The sequence below is a fragment of the Canis lupus genome, chromosome 17 (assembly GCF_011100685.1).
Source record: "Canis lupus familiaris isolate Mischka breed German Shepherd chromosome 17, alternate assembly UU_Cfam_GSD_1.0, whole genome shotgun sequence".
Lineage (NCBI taxonomy): Eukaryota > Metazoa > Chordata > Mammalia > Carnivora > Canidae > Canis > Canis lupus.
In genome coordinates this window covers 54,942,104-54,967,874 of record NC_049238.1, presented here as the reverse complement: position 1 = coordinate 54,967,874, position 25,771 = coordinate 54,942,104, and the positions used below count along the sequence as shown (strand labels likewise).

The 25,771-nt window shown below is 44.1% G+C and overlaps 1 protein-coding gene and 1 long non-coding RNA gene across 5 annotated transcripts in view; both read right to left on the bottom strand.

Moving 5' to 3' along the window:
* Positions 1–514: 514 nt before the first annotated feature.
* Positions 515–11,429, bottom strand: LOC119869821. 2 transcript variants are annotated; one of them, XR_005372637.1, is made up of 3 exons: positions 10,315–11,429; positions 1,189–5,213; positions 515–785 (listed from the first exon to the last, which is right to left on the bottom strand). It is a non-coding gene; the product is annotated as an uncharacterized LOC119869821 (long non-coding RNA). The 2 variants fall into 2 exon arrangements; XR_005372638.1 differs by having other exon boundaries at positions 1,839–5,213.
* Positions 11,430–11,614: 185 nt separating this feature from the next.
* CD101 (CD101 molecule) overlaps positions 11,615–25,771 on the bottom strand; it is a 35,720-nt gene continuing 21,563 nt past the window's right edge. For 2 of the 3 annotated variants that reach the window (XM_038561879.1, XM_038561880.1), the window contains exons 7-9: positions 24,318–24,728; positions 21,320–21,715; positions 11,615–13,729 (exon numbers count right to left, since the gene is read on the bottom strand). In XM_038561879.1, coding sequence (XP_038417807.1) covers positions 13,500–13,729; positions 21,320–21,715; positions 24,318–24,728 — 1,037 coding nt within the window. In that variant the 3' untranslated portion in view covers positions 11,615–13,499. The remainder of the gene's footprint in view (positions 13,730–21,319; positions 21,716–24,317; positions 24,729–25,771) is intronic. The other variant, XR_005372636.1, reaches the window with a different exon arrangement.

The window sequence follows — 25,771 nt, the reverse complement described above, 5'->3', positions numbered from 1 at the left end:
TGCCTCACTGTGCTGGGCTTGTCTTCCCCTTAAGTCTATTGTTCACCTTGTACTTTCTGCCTGCCGTGTTTTCCTAGTTCTTTAAAAAGCCTCGCCCCTAGCTCTTGGGGTCTCAGCTGAAGTATCCCCTCAGTGAGAGTTTCCATGACTACTTAAAGAGATCCTTCCCTGCTCTTCTCTGCCTCAGCACCCTGTTTGCTTTCTGCATAACATGTCATTTGCGTGTTGCTGTTTCCTTGTTGATGGTCTGTCTCCCCCTCATAGATTATATGTGTAAGTGTCAAGAAAGCAGGGACTACAGGACCTAGAAACTTGCTCACCATGGTACGTAGAAATTCAATACATATCTGGTAAGTGAAATAAATGAAACCTCAGAGTGGAAGGGACCTAAAGGTACCTAGGGTGCCCACCCAGTCCCCTCCACATCATCCCTAACAGATTCAGCATAGGACTTTGGAGTCACAGCAAATTCTTTATTAGAGTAGCTCAAAATGGCAATTAATTCTAACGTATATTGAGGAGGAATATGCTTTTCTGTCTGAAATTTCCACTTCCTCGTAATCTGGAGTTCCGCATCATCCATTGAATTTTCTCTTCAATGTCACTTTCACATTTTTGAATACGGCTCTCTCATCCTCCCCACACCTGCTCGAATTCCCAGTCCTCGGGGAGTCTGCTCCAGCTGCTGCAATCATTTCTGTCCCCTCTGGACCCCCTCACCAGCACTTTCCAGTGAATGTTTGCTTAATTTGAGGCATCTCAACTGGAACTCAATATGAAGAATCCTGTGGGATAATTCTCTCCTTTATTTCGTATATGACCACTATACCCATGCAATATAAAGCAGCAAAAAAACCACTTCTCTCTCCTTGCTAACGAATATGTCATGCTAGTCATTCATATCAAGTGTACAACCAACCAGAACCGCTGCATTCATCTTTCACGCATGAACCTGCCTCTCCTTTACCTGATGCATCTAATTGCCCGAACTTAACTCTGGATTCTATCTTTCATCCTGTTGGCAGAGATCCATCATTCTAACCTGTCTAGATCTCTTTGAATCTTGTTCCTGTCAGCTGACCTATTAATGCTGTCTCCTGACTTCGGTGTCAACCAAACACTTGACAAGGCCTCTCCCTTTGACTCCCTCCCAGTAGCCAGGAGAAATGCGAAGCATTTCAGCACAACCTGGAGAGGCCTCCTGTGGGTAAACGTGGTGCCCAAGGTGTCATGATTCAGGGACGGCCCTCCGGGTCAGCCCCGAGGGCCACGTCACTCCTGGTTCCAGAGCCTTGCTACGGCTCACGTGTGCTCTGTACGTGTCCCTTGGTTTACCAGCCTGCAAAGCTGAGCGGAAGAGGAAGTGAGGTTAACCTGGGCGATTTGTTCTTGGTGAGCAGCACAGGAAGTGGCCTGGACGCTGCAGGGGGATGTGGTTCCTCAGGGCAAAGGCCCTCGCCTGGCGCCAGGCTAGTGATTCATTCAGTCACACCATCTCCTGTCTTGTCCACTTGCCTGGCAATGCCTGTCACCTCTCACTTTTTATCTAATCGGCCACCTCCTGCCCACTTCTCTCTCCAGCTTTGCGTGCATTTGGATGAAGGCTGGCGGATTCTGGGTGAGGGATTTGCCAGGGTCGGACAATGAGAAGAAGCAGAGTTAATAACTCTTTTGATGAAGATCTGAGGCAGCCTTCCTGGGTAGCCCAGGGCATCCCCTTCAAAAGATGGAGCTCTTCCCAGCTCTTTACTTCTCCTTTAGAGCTTCCCCACCCTCTGTTTCCTGGACCACTTTCACCTCACTCAGCAGAAGTCCTCCACACAGCAGACAGAGCTTACCGTCCTCCATGGTAGCCGGGAGACAGAGAGGCCTGGCCTCAGGGCTCAGGGCCCGGCTGCCTCTCCCGGCATCTGGAAGTTCCTTTCCTCTAAGCAGGCAGCCTCTTCCTTCTCCGGGTCAGCAGGTTCCTTCAGACACTGCTGGTGCCTGGTGCTGGGGATAGGACTTCCGCACCTGGGCCCATGAGAAAAGCTTGGGTGGAGCCTGGGCTGTGAGGGTCTTCTTTCTGTGGTTTGTTGACTTTTATTTCTGCTTTCTCACTCATATGCTAATTGCCTGATTCTTCCCTCCCAGTTCCTCTTTTTCTCCCACTTTCCCCACTACCCCTCTCGCCAACCCTCAACATATCTCTGTCAGTCCAAGGGAGACCAAAACAGTGTTAAGGAGGGCTGTGGAAGAGGACTCACCCAGGTTCTTTTATGCCCTTTCCAGTCTCACACTTTTTTTCAGGGTGATACAATTCCTGCCACTTTCCTAATTTCCTCTGTCTGATAGAAGAAGAGCTGGAGCGTGGCTAAGTGGTAGGTAAAGAAATTCTGCCCACTTGAGTGGCTTTGCTGTTAAGCTGTATGCCCTGCCCGGGTGTGTGCATGCACAATAAGAAATATCAAATAACTTACTCCATCTGAACCATGCTAACAGGCATGAAGAACACAGGTAGGGAGCAAACCACAGTTCAAGTCATGAATTATGCTATGAATTCTTCTATGGACTGAATTGCGTCTCCCCAAATTCATGTGATGAAGCTCTACTTCCCAATGTGATGGTATCTGGAGGTGGGGGCCATTATCTGGAGATAATTAGGTTAAATAATGTCCTGAGGATGAAGCCCTCATGACAGGATTAGTGCCCTTATGATAGCAGAGAGACTCTTCCTCTGTATGAGTGTGTTTCTCTGTGTGTGTGTCATATGAGGACGTAGCGAGAAGTTGTCAGTCTACAAGCTGGGAAGAGGGCCCTTGCCAGTTGCCTGGCATCTGATTTGGGACTTTCAGTCTCCAGAACCGTGAGAAACTAAAGTTCTGTTGTTTGAACCACCCAGTTGATGTATTTTGTTATGGCAGCCTGTGCTGACTAAAACAAATTCCGAAGCTAATTATTTGCTATCTACCATAACATTTGTTTTCCAAATGTGCCATTTGCACTCGAATCTACATGCAAATTGAATTAGCTAATTAATACAGGTATAAAGTACCTCAGGATAGGAGTCTCTGGTGACTTCATTCCCCACTAATTCTCATATATTTATATATCTTCACTTGGAACTCCTGAATTAAAGTACCATGGCTCTTCATTTAACTATAAAGCACTTAGACAATTTTGTCCAAATGTTCCTCTGTCCACGTTGCCTTGGATGAGGACTCTTCCCTGCAACTTCATACTTACCCTTCTGTAAATTAGGCTTTTGGTCTGTGGACCCAAACAATGATCCCGTTTTGTAGCAAAGCCATTGCTGGTATTTCATGTCCATACTCTGTTCTGTCCACTATTAATGTTAAGAACTAGAACACAAAATGCAGGTGTCTGGTTTTCTTTCCAGAAGTAAAAAGGATTAAAATGTCCAGCTTATCAAGGATGATAATGACCACAACCTAACATTCATGAATTCTAACTCCTGTACGTGCATATCTCATTTAACCCTTCCAACAGACTCCAGGAAGTAATGGACATCGCTTCCTTTTTAGGGACGAGGGAGATGGGGCAAAAGGAGATTAACTGGCAAAGATGACACAGCCAGTGATGGATGTCAGGATTTGCATGCAGGCAAGTCTAAATCTGAAGCTCACCTTCCTGACTATTAAGAAACCAGATGTATTTGTTGGGCATGCCACCTAAAAGGAGCAAAAAGTTGAAGTGGAGAAACCTAAGAGGAGATAGTTTAATGGTCTTGATTTTATTTTGCTGCCTCTTACTTTCCACAAGGGCTCATGTGCTGACGATTTCTTTTGTATGAAAGGATTACTAAATATCACAGTCCCCATTTAGCCTGCTATTGCCAGTTGGGAAGTCTCTTGGTTTACTGTGTTTGAATGCCCTCTACTTAAGACTACATGGATGCCTTCCCTAGGTCAAGAAAAGTTTCAAGCGAGGAATTTGAACCCGAGACTTGGATTTAAAAAAAAAAAAAAGCATGTGTGTGTGTTAGGACCTGCCGTTGGACAGAGCCAGTAGCCCTTCTTCAGTATCAAGGCTAAGTCCAGCTACTTCAGACTCCTGTAACACTGCCTCAGTTTTGCTTTAATAGTGGTGTTTTTTTGCACAGCATCCCAATTTGTCAGGTCTAGGACTACAAGGGATTTGGCCCATATAGAGTAATAAAGGCCTTTCTGACATCAGCGCCATCTTAATGGGGCTGGTCACACCTTGGGTTATTAAGAACAGAAGATCCTCAATTTTCTGCCACCAGCAGGGTGGTACAAATAGCTGCCACCAGACCATTAAACAATACAGAGATTTCCTAAAGACAGAGTCAAGAACTTGTAGCAATCGCCTTCACTTATGAGAGCCCATGACAAACATGCTCTCATGTGCTTATTTGAATGGCCTCATAAGGTAGCACAGAGCGGCCAGGCAATCAACATGCATTGGGTTGAATGGGTGGGAATCAGGACACAGAGTGCAAAGGGGTCCCCTGTTGTCCACTCCAAATTCATCTCCCCTTTTTAGAGCAAACTGGCACTTAGCTTGTGACAAAACAAGCACCTATGATTATTTTTTCTCCATGGCCCTCCCGTTCCACCTTGTGTGAACAGATCTCTGCTCAAAATGAAATGGTAGAGTCTTTATAACTAGAGGAACAATACAATAGAAAGACCCTTGCTTTTGGAGTTAATGCACTTGGGGTTAGATACTAGCTCTGACACTTACTGATCACGATACTTAAGACATGATACTTACCTGCTTTTTCCTGGTTTATGGTTTAATTTCAGCTTCAGAAGTTTGTCATAAAGATCCAGTCCTCCTAACTCATGATGGCTGTTCAACATAGTGAACATTAACTCATTTCTCCTTTCCTTTTAGAGGGGATGGATGATGTCCATTATATTTCTGCATTCCTAGCTCCTAGCATTCGTCTTGGCACATGCAGAATATCAGAAAATGTTTATCAAATAAATAAATCTTATATCCCTCTACATTAAAATCCCTCACTCTGCGTTGGTCATCTAGTTGGTTCTCAAACACGGTTTGAAAAAGAGATGCTGTTTTTCAAAACTCAGGTTTAGGTTATTCATACACAATACGTTATTTAAGTTATATATTATTATATTTGTGTTGTACATTTATTAAGTTATATGTTATCTATAGAAATTGCTCAATCTTAAGAAAACAGCTTCGTCGATATTTGCATAGGTATACACCTACAGCACCAGCACCTAGATAAAGATAAAAAAAATTTCGGTTGCCCCAGAAGGTTCTTCGTACTACTTTCCAGCCAATACTCCCCCTGCCAGAGGAAATGATTATTCTGACTTTTGTCACCATAGATTCGTTTTGCTGGTTCTTGGACTTCAAAGAAACCAAATCATATAGAGCATACCCTTTCATGTCTGGCTTTTTTCATGAAAAAAATGTTATGCTATTCATCTATGGTGTCATGTATGTCAGTAGCTTGTTCATTTTTATTACTGTGTAGTATTTCACAGTATACATAAACTCTGTATCCATTCACCTACAAATGGACAATAGGGTTGTTTCCAGGATTTAACAATGATGGATAAGGCTGTAAGTATTCTGGTATGTGTCTTTTGGTGAATATAGGTATTCATTTCTCTTGGGTAAATGCAAGGAGGGGAATTGCTAGGTCATAGGGCAGGTATATGTTTAACTTTCTCAAAAATTACCAAACTAAGGGTGCCTGGATGGCTCAGTGGTTGAGTGTCTGCCTTTGGCTCAGGTCGTGATTCCTGGGGTCCCAGGATCGAATCCTGCATCAGGTTCCCTCTGGGGGGGGGCTGCTTCTCCCTCTGCCTATGTCTCTGCCTCTCTCTCTCTGTGTCTCTCGTGAATAAATAAATAAAATCTTAAAAAGAACCTACCAAACTATTTTACAAAATAGTTGAACAGATTTAAACTGCCACCAATAATGTATTAAGTTGTGGTAACTCTACATTCTTATCTGCATTTGATATTTGATATTGTCTTTTACATTTTAATCATCATGATGATAGAGGGAGCTCATTGTTTTAATTTTCAGTTGGCCGACGAATGATCTTTTCAGAGCATCTTTTCAGATGCTGTGGCATAGAGCTGTGCTGTGAAATCTTGCTTCAAGAGAAACTTCTGCAGGAAACATAGCTGACTGACAGCTTCCAGCAGCTAGATCTTCATATCTGTCACCATGCTCATTGGTGTAGCTGAGGCTACACTACACTACACTACAATCACTAAATGTAGCTGAGGCTACATTTTCCCAGGGCTGTTTCCAGTCAAAGACTAAGCATGGCAGAGATCCTAGAGCTAGGCCATTTCTGCCCAGTGAGGAACTCCTCCCAACAGCCAAAATTTGTTCAAGAGACTCCCAACAGCTTGACCCAGATTATCTCAAAATTGCACTGACTTTAAAGTTCTTCCTATATAATCCTTCTTCCTTCCCAGTTTCCTTTTATAGATATCAAACCTGCACCACAGTCCAGGGCTCTCCCCCCACCTTCTCCTGCTCCATCCCCATTTCCTTCATAGGCATTTCCCTCTGGAGACCCCTTCATCTTGGCATATGCTTTATGAAGCCTGAACTGACACATAAGACTACTGACTGTTCCCATAATTCTCCTTTGTAAAATCTCTGTTCAAGTCTTTTACCTATTTTTAAATTGAGTTTCATGCTCCTTCTCTCTCTTTTTTTTTAATGGATTAATAGGAGTTTTGTATATATTCTGGATGTAAGTCTTTATTTGATATGTTTTGTGACTCTCTCCCCCACCATCTATGGCTTGTGTAATCACTTTATTAATGATGTCTTTGATGAACAGAAAGGTTTTATTTTAGTGATGTCCAATTAATTTTTTCTTTTGTAGTATAAAATGTGAGGTAGATGTCAAGGTCATTTTCTTCATACTATTATCCAGTTATATCAGCACCATTTATTGGAAGAGGAATGATTTCCCCACTGCAATGGCACCTATAATGGAAATTAGGTAAATGTACATATGCAGGTGTATTTCTGGACTCTATTCTCTTCCATTGGTTTCCTTGTTTATACTTGCACCTATAACACACTAGGGTTTTTTTTTTTTAATACTATCAGACTTTATTCATTTATTTTTGAAGTAATCTCCATGCCCAACATGGGCTCAAACTCACAACCTTGAGATCAAGAGTCACATGCTCCACCGACTGAGCCAGCCAGCTGCCCCTATTATAACACACTATTTTAATTATTATAGCCTTATACAAGGTCCCGGAACATAAGAGTGTGATTCCTCCAACTTTTTCTTTTTAAATATTGTCTTTCCTAGATTATTTATATTTTAATTTATTAGCATGAGCTAGTCAATTATTAAAATTGCCTGCAAATTTGATTTGGATTCAGTTAAATCAGAGTTTCTTATCCTCAACACCATTGAAATTTGGGGCCAGGCAATTCATGCCATGGGGAAAGGTGTCTGTCCTGTGCACTGGAGGATGTTTAGCAGCATCCCTGGCCTCTATCCACTAGGTGCCAGTCACAAATCCCCCTTCCCCAGGCCATGCCACACAAAACCATGCATCCATAAATTGCCAAATGTTCTTTGGAGAGCCCAACTACCATGCCCTCCCTCCCCCATGGATAACTACTGAATCAACTCTATAGAACAATTTGGAGAAAACTGACATCTTAACAGTATTGAGGCTTTCAATCCACGAAAATGGATTATCTCTCCATATAAAATTGAATTATACACTTTCAACATCTTGTACCATTGTGACCATAAAGGCATAATGAATTTGGGTTTTCATTTACTGGTTATTTCTGACATATGAACTTATTCACACCTCCTGTCCAAAGTAGTCTTCCATCTCAGCGAATGGTTTAATGTGATAATTATGCTTCTAGTCAACGTATCTCTATTGGAAGTCAGAGCTGATCCAGAAAGAGCTTCAGATTTAAAGATGACATGGTAGGAACTCCAAATATCTAACAAGTAAATTAAACACAAAAGCAAGCATAAAAAGATAAGGTAAGGGAGCCTGGATGGCTCAGTCAGTGGAGCAGGTGACTCTTGATCTTGGGGTTGTGAGTTCGCACCCCACACTGGGTGTAGAGATTACTTTAAAAAAAAAAAGTCTTAAAAAAAAGGATAAGGCAAATGGAAAGCCAGCTAAGTGAAAAGACAGAACTCTCTCTCTCTCTCTTTTAAAGATTTTATTTATTTATAATAGACATAGAGAGAGAGAGAGAGGCAGAGACACAGGCAGAGGGAGAAGCCAGGAGCCTGATGCGGGACTTGATCCCAGGACTCCAGGATTGCGCCCTGGGCCAAAGGCAGGCACTAAACCACTGAGCCACCCAGGGATCCTGAAAAGACAGAACTCTCTTACCTCTACACTTACCAATAGAAAATTAGGTTAACAAATATTTATTAAACTGAAGAAAAGAAAAACATGTGCCATTGTATTTAACAAATATACATCAGCTACCTCTATGAGCTTGATGTAATCCTTAAAACTTTTTGATAATTTGCTTCAGTCCTCAAACCTTGCTAAATTAGTTTTATCCCTGTTACACAAATTAGGAAAGTGGAGGTTGTTTCCTAAAGTTAGCTGCCCTGCTTTGCCTGGGTACTGCCTCAGCCCTCACTCAACCCCTACCCATCATCTATCCTGCTGCTTTGTCAACTGTCCTAAAGGAGAGCTGCTCCTTCCCTGCTAAATAGCATTCGATGGCTCACACCATTGTCCACCAAATAAAGTCCAAGTTTTTGTGCATGTTCAAGATCTAGTCTCTTGCCGCTCCTCATTCTAACCATTCCATATTTAGTATCTCCCATCGCTTCCCTCTATAAATCTAACACTTATATCAAATCAAAGCTATTCTAAAAACTGCTTTTCATGGAACAACTTCTCTCCCAGCTTTTCCTGTGAAAATATTTCTTGACTTTGAAGCTTCGTTTACACGACATCTCTTCTATGAAGTGGTCTCTGATTTCTCAATTGCCATAGCACTTTACTGAATCGGGGTAAAAATTAATAGCCAATATGACAGGAAGTCCCAGCTGAACCTGCAGAGAATGCAAACTTCCCTGGACCTGTCTGATGAGTGGGTGGCCTCCCAGGAAGCACAATTTGCATGAGTCAACTGCAGGGCAGACAGGAGGCCTGGGATAAATACGTACAAGTTGTTGAGCATGGGGAAAGGCAAACAGCATGACATCTTTCTCCCAGACTGGGCCCAGATTGGCTGGTGCCCAGACCTTATGGAGCAAGGAAGTGTTCGGCAAAAGTTAAAGGACCTGTTTTCACAATTTTTGGAGATATGGGGGCACAAGCAATTTTGGATTTGTTTGCAATCCAGAGTACAATATGAGGGCAGAATGAGAGGTGTTTTTCCTTGCTTACCAGTGAACACTGTCCAGCTTTGACATATCATAGGATCCAGAATCCCAGTGGTTGTGGGAGCCCATAGATCTGAACAGAGCAGCAGGAAACCATATGGGAGCGGACTTGTTTATGAACTCATATTAATTCCCAGAATCCTATGGAATTTCCAGAAATACTTGAAGAATGCTTTATAGATGGCCCACACCCTGTGTAAGTAGCTTGGGGCGAAAGTCTATAGAATTTGATTATCATTGGGCACCTGGGTGGCTCAGTCAGTTAAGCGTCATGATCTAGGGGTCCTAGGATCAAGCCCCATATCAGGCTCCGTGCTCAGTGGGGAATCTGCTTCTCCCTCTGCCCCTCTCCCTGCTCTCATTCTCTCTCAAATAAATAAAATCTTTAAAGATTTTTGATTATGCTAATTTATGTGCATAGACAGGTGAGGCCTAAAAAAGACTTGGTTATGCCAACATTCACTTGTGACTTGAAATGGTTTAAAACTTATCTCCATATAAGTATCTGATTCCTTCCTCATAACAACCACATGAGGTGGATATTATCACTAGATGTTCCCATCGCTGTAAGTTTGAGCATAGTGTCTCCGGTGGGAAGACTCTAGGATTTGCTGTCAGAAGGCCTAAATCAGAGCTTTTACTCTTCTACATATGGCTGGATGATCCTGGATCAACCCAATCCCTCTAAGCATCCGTGTCTTACCTGCAGGACAGGAATAACAATCCCTTTGGCATGGGGGTGCCCTGAAATTCTGAGATGATGAACAATTTCTGTGCAATTGTCAGAGAGTATTATGGCACTTGACTTTCTACTATTGCATTCATGTTCTGTCATACATCAGTTGTTTTCCTATTCATGTCTCAAAAGGCTAAAAGAACTAAACCAGCCTATTCATGACTCATTCATCTGCATATCATCTCATCCTGCACAGAGTAGGAGTACCTCTGGAGTGATGACTTTTCCATCTTTAGTAGGAGTGTGGCAGAGGATTTGCACTTCACAGTTGCTTGGGCTAGACACCAATCTGGAGGACCTAAGATTATTCTTCAGTTAATCAGGTATATAACAGATACAGATATAATAGGTCAAATCAAGTTTCCCAGGAACACAGTGCATGGCTAAGACAAATAGAACATTAGCCACTGAAACAGAGCAGGGTTGGAAAACTTTTTCTGTAAAGGGCCAGATAGTAAATATTCCAGGCATACAGTCTCCATGGCAACCACTTGCCTCTGCTGTTTTATTATGACAGCAGCCAGAGGTAATATGCAGGCAAACGGGAATGGCTGTATTCCAGTGACTCATATTTTCAAAAACAGGTGATGGGCCACATTTGGCCTGTGGGCCAGAGGTAGCCAACTCCCGAGACAGGTTTGTTCTGTTGCCAAGGGGGTTTTAAACACAAGACGCTGAAAGGAAAACCAGGTGCTGACATAGAATGGAAAAGTTTAAATCGAATAAAAGCCAAGTTCTCCACTAAGCTTTAGAAAGTGAAATGGAACAAGTACATACTTGGAAAGAGAAGAAGTTTCATGTAAAATGTCTACTGACTTAGGTGAAAACAAACTTTATTCAGTTCAAAAAAGAGAAAAGATGACTTTGGGGTTTAGTTGCCTAAAAATTTATAATGGGCCACATAGTGCAATGTAGCTTCTTAGAACATCTAACATGCTGTATGCAAGTATAGCATCCAGAAGAAACAAAGTCATGACCCCAGGGGACTGGAGCTGTGTCTGGTTGAATCATCACTGGACCCCTCACATCTGTCCTGGTTCTGGGCATGAGGAGGTGCTCACTGGGAAATAATCATTCCCATGTTCTGCTCTGGGTGAGGCACTTGGATATTTGAGTGTCTGCTCTGTGCAATGTCTATGCTGGACTCAAACACCAACAAGTAGCATGTGAGCTATGAGCTGAAAGGTAGGACCCAGGTGAGGAGAGAGGAAAGAGGTCGGGGAAAGAGTACCTCAGGCAGAGGGCAGCACTAGAATCTGCTCTGATTATCTGACAGGGCTCAATTCTGCTCCCCTTCCCTTCAAATCCCAATTAAAACACAGGTTTCTGGAAAAAAAAAAAAAAAGGCAGGGGACATAATTCTAAGAAGTCTTTTTTGTTTGTTTTTTAAAGATTTTATTTATTTATTCATGAGAGACACACACACACACAGAGAGAGAGAGAGAGAGAGAGGCAGAGACACAGGCAGAGGAAGAATCAGGCTCCATGCAGGGAGCCGGACCTGGGACTCGATCCTGGGTCTGCAGGATCAGGCCCTGGGCCGAAGGCAGCGCTAAACCGCTGAGCCACCAGGGCTGCCGAAGTCTTTGTTTTCTAAAAAATATGCCACCCTACCTGAAAGAGAAGAGACAAATGTGTTGACATATTTAAGGAAACACTTGGAGTATTTCAAATGAGCCTATAAAGGGAGATGAACATAAGGAACCTACAGGGTCTACGTGGGGAGTTCTCATAGCCACCAATGCTCGCCTTGCAAAGGAACTAATTATGTTTGAAGAAGACGTGTGTGCTTGATAAAATAATTAAAAATAAATTGCTCTCCTTGGATATGCAAACTACCAGGTTTAAAGCCACACAGTTGGTCACGTAGATAATAAATAGATGCGTTTTCTCAAGTCTGTTAGGTGGCACTGATTTCTAATTCTGGCTACCACCAGGCCTGAGCAGCTTTTTAAACAAAGAGGAGGAGACCTCAGGCCCAGTGGGAACAGTTGTTATATCCTGGGGGACAATTGTTGAAAGCCTTAAGCCATGACACTCCACAACCTCAGACCCCCTGACCTCTCGTGGCTGAGAACAGGGGGCCCTGAGGAGCCAGACTTGACTCACTGCTTCCCCTGAGCTCCAAGCTCCTGCTGGAGGAGGAGAGGGCAGGGGCACTGTTACACCTTCTCTCCCCAAGAACTACCACAAGGCCCTGTGCTACTACCTAATGCTGGTACATCAAAGAAAATAAGGCATTGGCTAAGAGCCAGGACCCAGATGGGTCTTTTGGTGTGGGGAGGAAGGGGAGGTAGGAGGTCTTGGGGGCTGATTAGAGCACTGTTGTAAAAAGTTTCTCCTTAACAATGACCTAATGATAGTGGAGAAAAGAGGAAAAAGAGAAGAAAGAAAGAAGAAAGAAAAGAAAGAAAGAGAAAGAAAGAAAGAAAGAAAGAAAGAAAGAAAGAAAGAAAGAAAGAAAGAAAGAAAGAAAGAAAGAAAGAAAGGATTCAGACTACAAAATGCTTTATAATTTCATCAAAGGACCAATATTGATTAGGCATCCTCTATGCAGAGTCTATTCCTTTTTTTTTTTTTTTTTTAATATTCTAAAGCCAGGGTTCACCCTCAGAGATTCCAATTTATTTACTTATTTATTTACAATTTTTATTTATTTATTCATGAGAGACACAGAGAGGCAGAGACACAGGCAGAGGGAGAAGCAGGCTCCATGCAGGGAGCCCGATGTAGGACTCGACCCTCAGACTCCAGGATCACACCCTGGGCCTAAGGCAGACGCTCAACCACTGAGCCACCCAGGCGTCCCTGCAGAGCTTATTCTTGAGAAGCACTTATAGATGGGAGGAGGGAAAGGCAAGATTTCTGCTTTGAAGGAAGTCACACTCGCGTTGGGAGAAAGATCTGATGTGAATGAAGGGCATATCTCCAATTCCTTTTTGCCTCGCTGACGTCAGGCCCCTTCCTGAGCCTCTTATTGGGGGGCAAAAGATGACCTAGAGCCAGTGTGACTGGACCACTCGGAGAGTTTTCCCAGGAATCAGTGACAGAAGAGAGGAGAGAGGAGAGAGCACCCTCACCCCAAGAGGCTGTGTGAGGGAGGTTGTCCCCCTACAGACAGGGAGCCAGAACCTCTGTGGGCAAATGAAAAACAGGATAAATCATCTTGCTCCTGGGACGATGCCAGGGGTAGATGAGGGTAACACACGAAGAAACAGTCAGGGGTGTGGGGCCCCGGGTACTTGCCCAGTAAACATTCCCCCTGATTCCTAGGTAACTTGCCCAAGGCCACAGACACTCAGAAGAACCCAATCAGGATCCATTCACCTGCCACCGCTCAGTCCAATTCCAAAGCCCGCACCTTCCCCAGGGCTGCAGGCAGCTCTCCGGGTTCAATTGTCTTCCTCTTCCCTCCGGTTGGTTGTCCAGTCTCCAGGCCCTTTCAGGCTCACCCAGAGAGACTTCTCTTGCTGCGCTTTTAGGCTCAGCGCTGACAACTTCCGGGCCTTTTGGTGCACGCAGAGGAGGGAAATGAGCAGAAGAATGAACAGAACGCAGGGGCAGGCGCACAGGAAATAGAGTAAAGATGTTGACGAGCAGACCCTGGAAGGAAATGTGGGCTCTGCAAAGGAAAGGGGAACAAAGAAGATAATGAGTCTCCAGCTCACCTGCCCTGATCAACGGATAAACACCTTGTGGGGGGTGCAGGTGCGGTCGGGGTGGGGGGTGGGTACTGATACAGGCCGATACAGGTAACATCCTTGCGGGCCAGAGAGCAGAGCTGGAGGGGGGCGCTTTAAATCACACGTGGGCAGAAAGGGGGAAGCAGTGGGGCAAACAGAGGTCCCGCATGCCATGCCGCTGTTCCGGCCTCGGCTGCCCTCACCCAGCCCGTTCCAACCACCGGGGTTCCCGTGACCTACTTAAAACCAACAGCCAGGAGAGAAAAAAACAAAAAAAGCAAACCTCTCCTTTAATCTGCTCTCTTCAGAAAAGAGATCTAGAATTCAACCCTCGTTCTCAACTCGGCTGCGGGTCCTGAATTGTTAATGGGATGATTCCCACTGCTGCTTAAGTGCGCGTGCACGCATGCAACTCACACACACACACACACACACAGCGAGCAGCTCCATCCCCTCCTGACACTCCAGATGGGTCTCCTCCAGGGTACCCCCCACCTTTGGGCTCCTTTCCTGAGTTGCTCATACCATGGCCTCCAACAGGCACACTCTCTGTACCCTAATCCCCTGGGTCCCTCTGACCCGGCTCAGAAGACACTTCCTCCCCAAGGTCATCGTACCTGCCTCAGGCACAGTCTTCCCAGAGCCTCTCTTCACACGTCCCTGGGTGTAGACCTCTTCTGTTCCCCCTGACCCATCTCCTTCATTTCATCACAGGTGCCTGAGTATGCCTGACAGTGTCGTGTGTTTCCGTGGCCCCTGCAGTGCCCTGCACACGTGCGTGACAACTTCTGCCTATCTGAAGTGAATCGGACTGACTGCAACCACATGGGCAGAGGATACCATAGAAAGGCAAGCTGGGGCACACGACCGTCAGGCAGCTGCAGCCCGTGGGGAAGCACCGTCAGCACACAGACATGCCAAGCACGCACCTGCGGCCCCAGAGCGGTTCCCCAGCATGGGGACAGGGAAGCAAAGGGACAGGACTGCCAACACCACAGCTAGGAAGCAGCACCCAGACTCACAAGTCAAAGGACCGGGTTTATAGACTCTTTGTGCAGAAAGACACATGCTTTGAGCAATGCCAACGACTAAATGTAGTCTTCCAACTACAGGTACTTAGGACAGGATAGTTGAAACCCGGGCTCTTCTGAAAAATCAGATGCTAATAGGAGCTGTGATTTTATTGGAAAATTGTAATGCCATAAGCAATTTCTTCTTCAGAAGTTAAGCTATGGGCTTCATGAGATTATAGACTCTTAGAGATGTAAACGGCTTTAGAGGTCATTTCCACTAACCTCGGCTGCAAGAAGTCCATTTTGGGCATTGCTGATGCATCTTGCACCTTGAAGAATATATCTTTGCTGAAGTCAAGGAAGAATCTAAACATTTGTCCAACTCCCACATTGTGAACTCCTGAAGGACAATGCCTTACACATCTTTTTATCTCGTCTAGCACTTTGTCCATAGGTCATCAGTGGAAACTGATGAAGGAATTAGATGCGTGAGTGAAACCCACCCACAGGAACCCAGGGGTGGCTGCCATCATCACTGAGCAGAGTAAAGATCATCCCTGAGCGTTAGGCTGGCAGCTCTGAACAGGACTCACAAAGTGCTTCAGGGGTTTGTGGCCTGGATTTTCTCTGGTCTCATTTATATTCTCCAGCTGAAATTTGGTTTTTGTTTTTGAAATGGTGGGCAAAGGTAAAGCTAGACTTTAATTCTTTACCACCCTATCTCTCCATTTCCTACCCGACACCTCTTTCCAAGGCCTGCTTGACTACAATAGGTCTCCCAACTCTTATCTGAATATATTTGAAGGCATGTAGATAAGAAGGAGGTATAGATGGTGATGCGGAAAGAGAACGAAGCTGTAGGGAATGGTGGGTAAGAGTACTGGCTTTGACACTTCACACTCCTCATACGCACAATAGTGATTGACTACCATCTTGAAGAGAGCTGGGTTCACACTGGGCTCTTCAACTTACTGTTATTGACATTGGACCAGTCCTTATCCTCCTTAATGATTAGTTTCTTCATTAATAAATGAGGAATAATTTCTAGAGTTGTGATGAGACAATGTATAATATTTAACATGCCCAGTGCATTTGTTGAGTCAGCAAGAAATGAATATTAGTTGGAATGCTAGCAAGCAAGTTAGGAAAATCCTAGGCAACTTTCTCTCAAGAGATGGGACAGACAACATGACTGAACAAGCTGATTCCCCACACAGGGGCCATATGCTTGGCCATGTTCTTCCACAAGCCAAGATTCCCCCTTAAATCTCTGGTCCCTCTGTTGCCACAACTGGGTGACAATCCACTGAGATCAGTCAAATGACTACTTAGTAGGAGACTCTGACTTCCCTTCCCAGTCATGGGTGGCAGAAAACTGGAAGGTGAGAGTCCACTTCAGTCTCACCATTGTTTGATGATGGTGTGATAATGAGGAGATGGGGCAGGCACACAGAAGGTGGAAAGTAATCTGGTACTTGGCTTTTTTTTGCCATTGAGACTCTTACCTTCAGCACAAAGGGACTGCCAGAGAGTTTGACTATCTTAATGGGGAGGAGGCAGCTCTGTTTGGAGTAATCTGCCATCAAAGGATGGCAAAGTGCACTCTTCACAGGCCTGAATTGGCCAACAGCTAGCAACTGTCAGCTCCAGTGCTTCTAAATTACCTCTCCTGGGAGGGCAGTGTTAGCTCTGGATCCCACGATCACCATTTCCCACCATCTGCCTCTCACCCATATCTGGATTAGAATTAGTGACATTCAAAACCATTAAGGTTTGGCATTTTGAATCAATCCGAGTAAGTGCCCAATGCTCAAAGTACAAGGTCTGCAAGACAGAGCCAAAAATGTAATGAGAACACTTCATCACAAGGTTTAGTTTATAACTTGCTTCCACCCACAGCCAAACACACCACGAGGAGCATTCCTTTTTGATATTACCTCAGAAACACTGACCTCAGCAGAAGAAAGATACAGGATAATAAGGGGGCTACCGACTCCTCCTCCACCCCCACCAAAACTTTGGCAACAGACTATGCCAAGTGTGGCCATGTGAGAGACTTGGCTCCTGCCCAGAAATTTAAAGTAGGGGTAGGTAACCTGATAGGAGTACATCCCAGAATGAGTAATGCCTGTCAGCATCCTGTTTCAACTGAAGACTCTCTTACTCATTCTCTCATCAAGCATTTGTTATGTACTACTTGCCAGACTTTGTTGGAGGTACTAGGGTAGCAGAGATAAGTTCTATCGTCTCTCCAGAAACTTCAGTGATAGGGACACATATCTCCCTTGAAGGTTCACTTTCTAAGTACATCCTTACCCAAATAGAAGCTGGGGAATAGTAATAAGCACCATATTATTACAACTAATCCAGGCCCCAGGAAGCCTTATAGTCTTGCCTATTAATGAATCAGAGAATTCTCTAGAATAAGACATTTATGTCTGGGCTCTGAAGGTGAGGTAGAAGACTAAGGTATCTCTGGCCCCTACCTCGGCATAGTCACAGATAAGGAAGTAAGATGGAGAAGAAAATGCAAGGTCCAACCCCCACCCCCACCCCTGGGAAATTCCTCTTAACTTTTCTGCCTTCACTTGAGCCACATGCTCCACAGTTGTATTAGGTAGTCCTAAACTAGCCCAACCTGAAAGTGCCACATACAGGTGGTGGAAAACCACTGGAGAAGTGAGAATTGGTAGCATGTTATATTTGACCCAGACTTTATTAATACATGGAGCAGGTCCTTATGAGAAGTGCGACCATGCTGTGATTCAGTAAGTCCTTGAACATCTCTATGTGCCAGGCACGGTGCTGCGCTGGGAGTGAGACACTCAGTCTTTGCCTTCTCAGAATGTACAGTCTGGCTGTGCTGATGGATGTTAGGTGTGATGACTAAGAGAATAAGGTCAGTCACTGAGAAGGCGGTAGTTAATTTGGGAGGTGAAAGATTCATAGACATTGACCAGAGAAGGATGACATGAAGGAACTTTCCAGACAGGAGGTGATATATATTGATGCAAGTGTTGAACTGCTGTTCTACCTTCCTCTAATCTTCCTCTTTGTCCTCTCCTCTGCCTCTCTCCCCTCCAGAATGTAACCATGCTCCAAACATATACCAGCTCCAAACCAAAAACAGAACAAAGCAAAACTTCACTGACACTTCTTGCCATTTATTTTCTCTCTTGTCTTTACCTCAAAGCTCTTGAAAGCGTAATCTGTATTTGATATGTCTACTTTCTCACTGCGGCCTGACTTTTCTCATTGCTTGTCTGCAATTGCCCTACAGTGTGAAATCCACTGGATATTTTCCCATTCTTATCCTGATTGATTTCTTTGTAATAGTTGAGCCTATTTGCTTCCCCTTCCTTTTTGATACCCTCTCTGCCTTTGGTTTCTATGATACTACTAAACACTGGGTTTTCCTCCTCCCTCTTCCTCCTGGCTACTCCTTTCATTCCCCTTCACAGGCTCTTCTTCTGCACTCCCCTGATCAACAGTGGTATATCTCAGGAATCCCTCATTGGGCACCATTACTGCCTATAAGCTGATACCTTCTAATCTACAACTCTGGCAAAGATCTCACTTGGAAGTCTCCAGGTCTATTGAGTAGATCTCTCTGGATAATTCCCACATACTCCAAACTCAATTCCAGTCCAGCTTATTCAAATTTCAACCAATTTCCTCTTCAGACCTTTCCCCTATATTACCTCATTTAGTGAGTGCCCCACTATCCACCCATGCTAGAAATCTGATGTTCATCTTTGATTCCCCCCCTTCTGCTCCTGCACCCTCCACATACATCTAATCAGTGTCTAAATCTGGAGATGATGCCTCCTAACACTGAATGCCTCCTGTTCTCTCAGTCCTCACATGCATTGCCTTAATTCAGGTCTTCATCTTGTCTCACCTGGGTTCCTACTATCAATTTCAGATAGTTCTCCTTTCTCTGGCTCCCTACCAATTCATCATTAACAAGCTCCCAGTGGGAGCTTTCTAAATGCAGATCTCATGACGTCACTCCTCTGCTTGAACTTGTTTGCTGACACTCCATAACGTTCATGAATCAGATCGCCATCCTTAGCTACGCATGCAGGATACTTTTGACATCCGTACCCTCCGCATCTCACTAACTTCATCTCTCGTTCTTGCACCACAGCTTTTCTGATCATCTCAATAGTCTTTCCTTTTCCTGAAATATGTTCTTTTCCTTTTCATAGGCCCCATACTCTGGAGAACTTCCCAGATCTCCTCTCCACTCTGCCGTTTATCCCAGCCCGGTCTCTGCTCCTCCTGCTGCATCCTGAGGCTACTTCTTTGATGATACCTACTGTTTTGGACTTCCTGTCTCCCGTCAGAATCTGAGCTCTTTGAGAAAAGACTCTGTAATACGTGTTTTTATGTCCTTAGATCCTCACATAGTTACTTGTTGAACAACATAAAGTATTTTGTCACATACATGGATTTATCTATAAGTATACAAATATAGGTGTGCACACGCATGTTTGGAGGCTTAAGGGGGAAGAGAGTTCACATTTCTTGAGCACTTCTAATATTCTAGGAACTACGCTAGATACTTTATACACATTTGTATTATGATCCTCATTTTAAGAGTAAGTTGAGGTTCACAGAAGTTAAGTGACCAGGGTATAATTTCAAAGCTTGTAAGGAGGTGGCAGGGCTGGAACTTGAGCCTAGGCTTGTCTGATTCCAAACCCTGGGATTTTTTTTCATCCCCCCACATGGCCTCCATAACTCCACAACTACCAGGAAGGAGTACCCAGGTAGAGGAAGTGAGATGCTACGATGGAGGATTTACCTGGGACCCCTTAACTGTGTTTATAATGAAAACCCTCAACTTATCATGGCACAGGCTTTTAAGCTTCTTCAACTGTAAAGAATACAAAGACCACCGAATTCTTAATGTTTTTGTTTCCAGAGTTTATCTTTTTTAAAACCTTTCACCTGGTTTATAAGGATTCCACAAAGATGAACAGTATAGATATGCTGTGAAGGATCCCACCTGTCTCAGAGGAGATGTGCTTTTTATTCACAGGATATATACTTTTTTAAACATGTATTATCTATTTATTCTACCACAAAAGCTGCTGATTCCACAGAGCCCAGGAATTCCAGTGAGAAAACATGCATAGAATATGTTCAGGTTTGTGGGATCTCCCATTATTGTCAGAATAGAAGGAAAGCTGATATGAAGAAAAATTCTCTCTGGACACTTGGGAGAAACCTTCTGCTGAAGAATGGTCAGGGCCCTAGGGAAAAAATCCGATAACTCTGACTTTCACTCTAGAAGCCTGGCTGGGGTTGGGATGCAACTAACCCTACATCAGAGAAGTTGCCACCCATTCCTGGCAGCACCCTCCCCCTCACATCCACGAAGGAGTATCACCAAAGCTAGCTGGTGTTTTAGGAATGTTATCCTTCATTGATCCTTTTTCCCCTTCCTGGTGTGGGGCACCCAGACCACACCTCTGCGTCTCCAGCATCCCCTTCCAGTGTAAGTTCAGCTTATTGTGCACCTCTCATCCTCTCCTTCAATGCACCAGAAAGGAGCGACTCAGAGATGATCTGGATACAACATCAGTCAGCATAGCACACTGATCACCAGGGAAGATTTACTGGTCTGGCTAGAGAAATTTTTGCCTTCATTAACAAATGCTTAATGAATGCCTGGTACATGCTTGGCACTGTATTGGCTGGAAGGATGCTCTCCTTTCCTTCACAACCACTTGTTTCACATCCCTCCTGTAGCTGCGTACTCAGCTGAGCAGGATGGTTTTCCCACACAGGGAATGGCCACTCTTTAGCCAAGGTCTTTAAGTAGCTACCCTCCTTGCAGGACCCTGTAAACGAGTTCTACTGGGCACACTCCCTCCCTTTGATGCTTTGCAAGCTGCCAGTAGGAGAGGCACACCAAATGACTATCATGATCAAAGCTGATTTGCTGATTTGCTGAACATAATAGAGAGATAAGAAGCTTGGCACTTATTCATCGAGAAAGGTTTTGTTTTGTTTTTGAGATGGGGAACATTTAGGTGTAGTTGACTCTGGTTCAACCACATGGACCTTAAAGTCACCTGTCCCCCATCCCTCATTCTGAAGTATTCTGAGACTGGAGAATCAGCCCAGGGGTAAGGATGCTGCTTTGATATTATTTTGTTATTTAAAGGGACGCAATGTTGATGGCTTTTTTGCTTAGGAGGGGAAGGGCAGGGGAAGAAGGTCGGAAGCCCCTGACATTTAAATGTCTATGCCAAAATCTCACATAGACCTTGTCTGTCCTAATGAGAAATGGAAATTACTCTCAACAGAGTAATTTCTCTCTCTATTGAAAGAGAAAGAGAGAGAGAGAGAGAGAGAGAGAAATTTCTCTCAATAGAGAAACGGCAAAGTCACTTTCTTTAGGTTGTGAATTGTTTTCAGCAAAATATAGCTGAGAGGGAAAGCACAAGAGGAGAGACCAAGATTCTCCTGACCATGAGCCATGGCAGATTAACCCCTAGTTACCTGAAGGCAGTACCCTGAGTACCATGTGCTGCGACTCCTCTGATGCTTGGTTGACCCACTTGCTTGGGTTGCCATGTAGCTGCCATTCTGTCACCCTGCACCAGTATAGTCCAGCATCCTCCATCTCTACCCGATGAAGCTTCAGGACAAAGTCTGTAGGGGATGAACGGTAACAGTACAGATGCTGCCTGAGTCCCTCTTCACCATACTCCAGCAAGCCATCATGCTGCAGATGCACCAGCATCTTCCTTCCAGAATTTTCCCTGTTCCGGTACCACGTGACAGAGAACAGGGAAGCTAAACTGCCAAAACTCTCCATGCTGCAGTGGATGGCCACCTCTCCGTGCTCGGTAGCATTTCCCGGCCAGTACACTTTGGAGACACGGATCTTACTTCCTAGGAAATAAAATGGCAGTAAATTAGAGAAAAATCTAGATTTTAGATTGGATACCTCCTCCGAAAAATCTAGTCTTCACTGAGGAGATGCCATCTTAAAATCTTTAGATGTCAGGTCTTCCATCTTTAACATTTTTCCTTGACCCCTGTCCTTCTTCCACATTTGCTAGAATATTCTGTGCTATGAATCAAACAATCCATTTTCCTTCTTCAGCCTTACCTCTTGTCTCCCACAGACCTGCCCTCAAAACCACCCAGCTTCAGTGGGTGCTCTGCCCTGCTGCTTTACCTCTCCCTGGTCAACTCTTCCTTCAACTTCCCAGAGGGATCATTCAAAACTTCTGGTCTTCCCTCAAGTTGTGTATTAAACTATTGCCCCTCATTCTTAGCAAATTACCTTCCTCCCATATACCCAGATATCATCTCAGTTCAAGACACAGGGAAAGAGGAGGCTACTGAGAGACTGAACATTTTACACAAGTGTTAGGATACACTCAAGGAGAGACTATTTAAACTATGGGATTAGACTAAGTTTTAAACAGAGTTTTACATTTACTTTTTAAAAATATCCCCTCCTAACCAGCAGGTGAGAATTTTGAATGAAAGCCAGAGTTACTAACAAAATAAAGAAATTATAGTATACACTAAATTTTCAACTCTACTGCGAACACCTTTATTAATCTATCCTTAAGAGAATAACTTTGTCTGATCCTGGATTTTGTTCTTGTTGTTACCATTTTTACTCTCTCCTTCCCTTCATGGTAAATTATGTGTAAGATTAGTTTATATGATACTGTCTCTGTTTCCTCATCTCAAATTCCTCCCAACTCTACTGCAATCAGCCTTCCGATTCCATCCCCATGCTCTGGCCAAGATCCTCAGGATGGGCCCAATCCCCAGCTTGAGACTCTCTAGTTTTGTTGTCTTCTCTGCAGGTTTTATCACTAAAGTCCATTTTCTTCTTGAAATCCTCTTCATTTTTGATGTCAGAGAAAATGCCTCTCCTGCAATTCTGACCACTCCTTCTTGGTATCTCTCTCTGGGGCCTCTTCCTTAACTCACTCTCTACACTGGGGTGCACAGCTGACCACCTCCAGACAGCCATACCCCACCCACAGATCTATTTTGTTTGAAACCCTCAGAATTTGAAAAGAAGATGGATTATTTGCATACGTTCTCAAATTACATGATGTCACAAAAAAAGATTTTAAGCACTTCTTGGTAGACTAAAAGTTCAGACATCACTGAGCTCACATTTCTGGGTGGGAAGTACTTGCTAGGTTGAGCTAAGGAGTGGCTGCTTCCTTACAGGGGTCTGCATATACTGTCAAGTTTTGGCTTGGCCAACTGGGAGAAAAGGCTGCCAGCCACAGACAGAGAGTGCAAAAGTATGCAGGGGTCTTGGGGGATAACAAGGATGATAATGCAATTTGGGACATGCTGAGTCTGAGGGTCTTGGGGGGGCATCCAAACAGAAATGTACAACAGGCAGTTGGGAAGAAAGACCTGGAGCTCCGGAGACAGGGGTGAAGTATAAAGAACTATTTCATTGAAGGTGGTAGTTGAAACCAAGGTGGTGTGAAATTCTGAAGAGAGCAGAGAATAACAAGACAAAGGGACCCACAATCTGCCCCTGAGGAACATCCATGTTTAGCAGGGAGAAAGGCCTGAAGAATGTGGAGAAGGGGAACCAGAGCAGCAGAAAGAGAGACCTATGCTAAACTATTGTTTTGCTCTGCCGCCCCCAACAGATTGTAAGCTCCTTAAGGCAAGAACTGTGCCTTATTTCTCTTTGTATCTCTAATTGTCTAATACATAGCAATGTTCATTATAATAATCTTATTTTCGCATGCTACATTGAAAATAAAATTTTAAGCACTAAACTAGATTAACTTATTTGCATTGTACTGTTGGATCTCAGCCAGTTCCCCAACCTTAGCTGTGACATTCACTTAATTTTCATCAACATTGGAGGTGACCTAATACAGAGAGATCTAATCAACCCTGCCCACATTGAGACCACAGTACACCTAGACCAATGCAAATGGATGGAACTTCTATTACATTTTTAAAGATCTCCTGAGGAAGTAGAGACTCCCTCAGTAAGCCATTCCAACAGTTAACTACTCTTATTCGCCTTATGTTTAGGAAGCCAAATGTTGAAAAGCAATTTCTCCACACATCCCTATAGAGTTGTACAGTTTCTGTTCACAGTGGGAGAAATATGCTTCGTATTACTCTTTCTTTGCCAAATTACAGTAGAGCCCCACTGGAATGACATAGCTTGTTATTACAGAGATCTAGAGATACGACACCCTGGGTAGCTCCATAGACCAGGCTGCCAGGCTGAAAAGCAAACCAATCAAAGAGATCTTGTTCCCATCCAAGCTCCTTAAAGCCTCAGATTGATTCACCTTAAGTGACTCCCGCCTCTTCTGCTGACCAACCAGGTCCTGCATTCTTTGGGTAGGTGGACACCATTCCTATGACCTTGGGTCATAGTTATACCTTCACATAACCACGGCAGAGAAGACCTGCCTAAGAGAAGATGGCCATGGCAATCTTATAGAAAGATGTGTGAGAATATACTCGCCAGGTTTACCTGTGGGCCTGAGTTTCAGTTCTGTCAGACCAGACTTCTTTTCTCCAAGCTTGTGCCAAGTTCCATTTGTAGACAAGAGCCACTCCTCCACAGCACAGAGGTATTTGCCTTGATCGCTGTCTTCCATGTTCAAAATGTGTAGCTGAAACAAGTCTTGGGAAACTTTCTCAGGGTAGAATTTTTGTTTTCTCCCTGGGGTGTGAAATTCATCCCCATATTTTACAACACTGGTCTGGTCCATCTGCAGGATCCTCAGCCAGGTTGTGTTAGCGGAACTGGGAGAGAAGTACCAAACGATGGCTAACTGAAGGTCTCCAGCGGACCGGGACAAGATGCCACATTCTATGACAGTGTTGGAGGTAATGGAGATCTCTTGGACTTGACTACTTGAGTTCACTTGTAGCTTGCTCTCTAAATTAAAAGAATGGTAAAATATATATATATATATATATGAATGGTGACAGTGACTTTTGTTACTTCATTAGAAAATAGAATTTTAAGGTAGAAGGGACATTAGAGGTCAATGAGGCCAATGCCTCCTACGTCCATTGGATGTGGAAATTCCCTCCCCAGCAACCCACTATCTGCCCATTGAGCTTCTGAACAGCTCACCAACTGACAAAGCAGCCCATTTCATCTTTGGACATCACTGCCACTAGAGATTCTTTCTGACATCAAGTTGAATTTTACCACTCCATATCTTCCAGGCACTGGTCCTGGTTCTACCCTTACCCATAGGAGTGGGATAGGGAATGTGGGGTAGGATGGAGTGCCATTCAGAAAACTAGTCTCTTCCACATGATATGCCTCACTCTTGAAGCACAGACATCTTCTCTTCTGTTGCATTTCATAAATCAAAGTGAGAAAAAGTGCCCTGTTAATGCTTTGTCGTGTGCTCACTCTCTAGAACACTCCTTGATTCACAATTCTTTGACATGTCCTTGTTTGTATCTGCCTTCAAACACAGGTAAACAAAAGGAAGCTGTATGTGGGCTATTAAAGTTGTATGTCTCTTTGCAGCCAGTCAATAGTGGGAATCTCGTACAGGTATAGAGTCAACCCTCCTTTTACTCCAGCAGGAGGATGAATGTTATAACCTGCCTTCTAAAGCTTATTCTAACTTCTTGCTGACATCCCTGATTCTACTTTTGTAGACGCTTCTTAAAGTTGCCAGTGGGTCTCTTTCCTCTTCTTCCAACAAATAGTTAACAAGCACACACTGTGTTATGTGCTAGAGCATTCCCTGCCCTGTGGATACCTTCAACAGTGGGTTCACAGTCTAGAGGGGGAGACTAGTACAGGCACAGAGGCTTACTGATTCCAAGTTTGACAGAGGTATGCAGAAGTGGCCGTCCAAGCACAGAGCAGGACTGCCTAACTCAAAGATGGGGATGAGGAGGCTTCCTAGAGTAGAAATCTCTAAGCTAAGTCTTAAGGGTTAATAAGAATTAGTC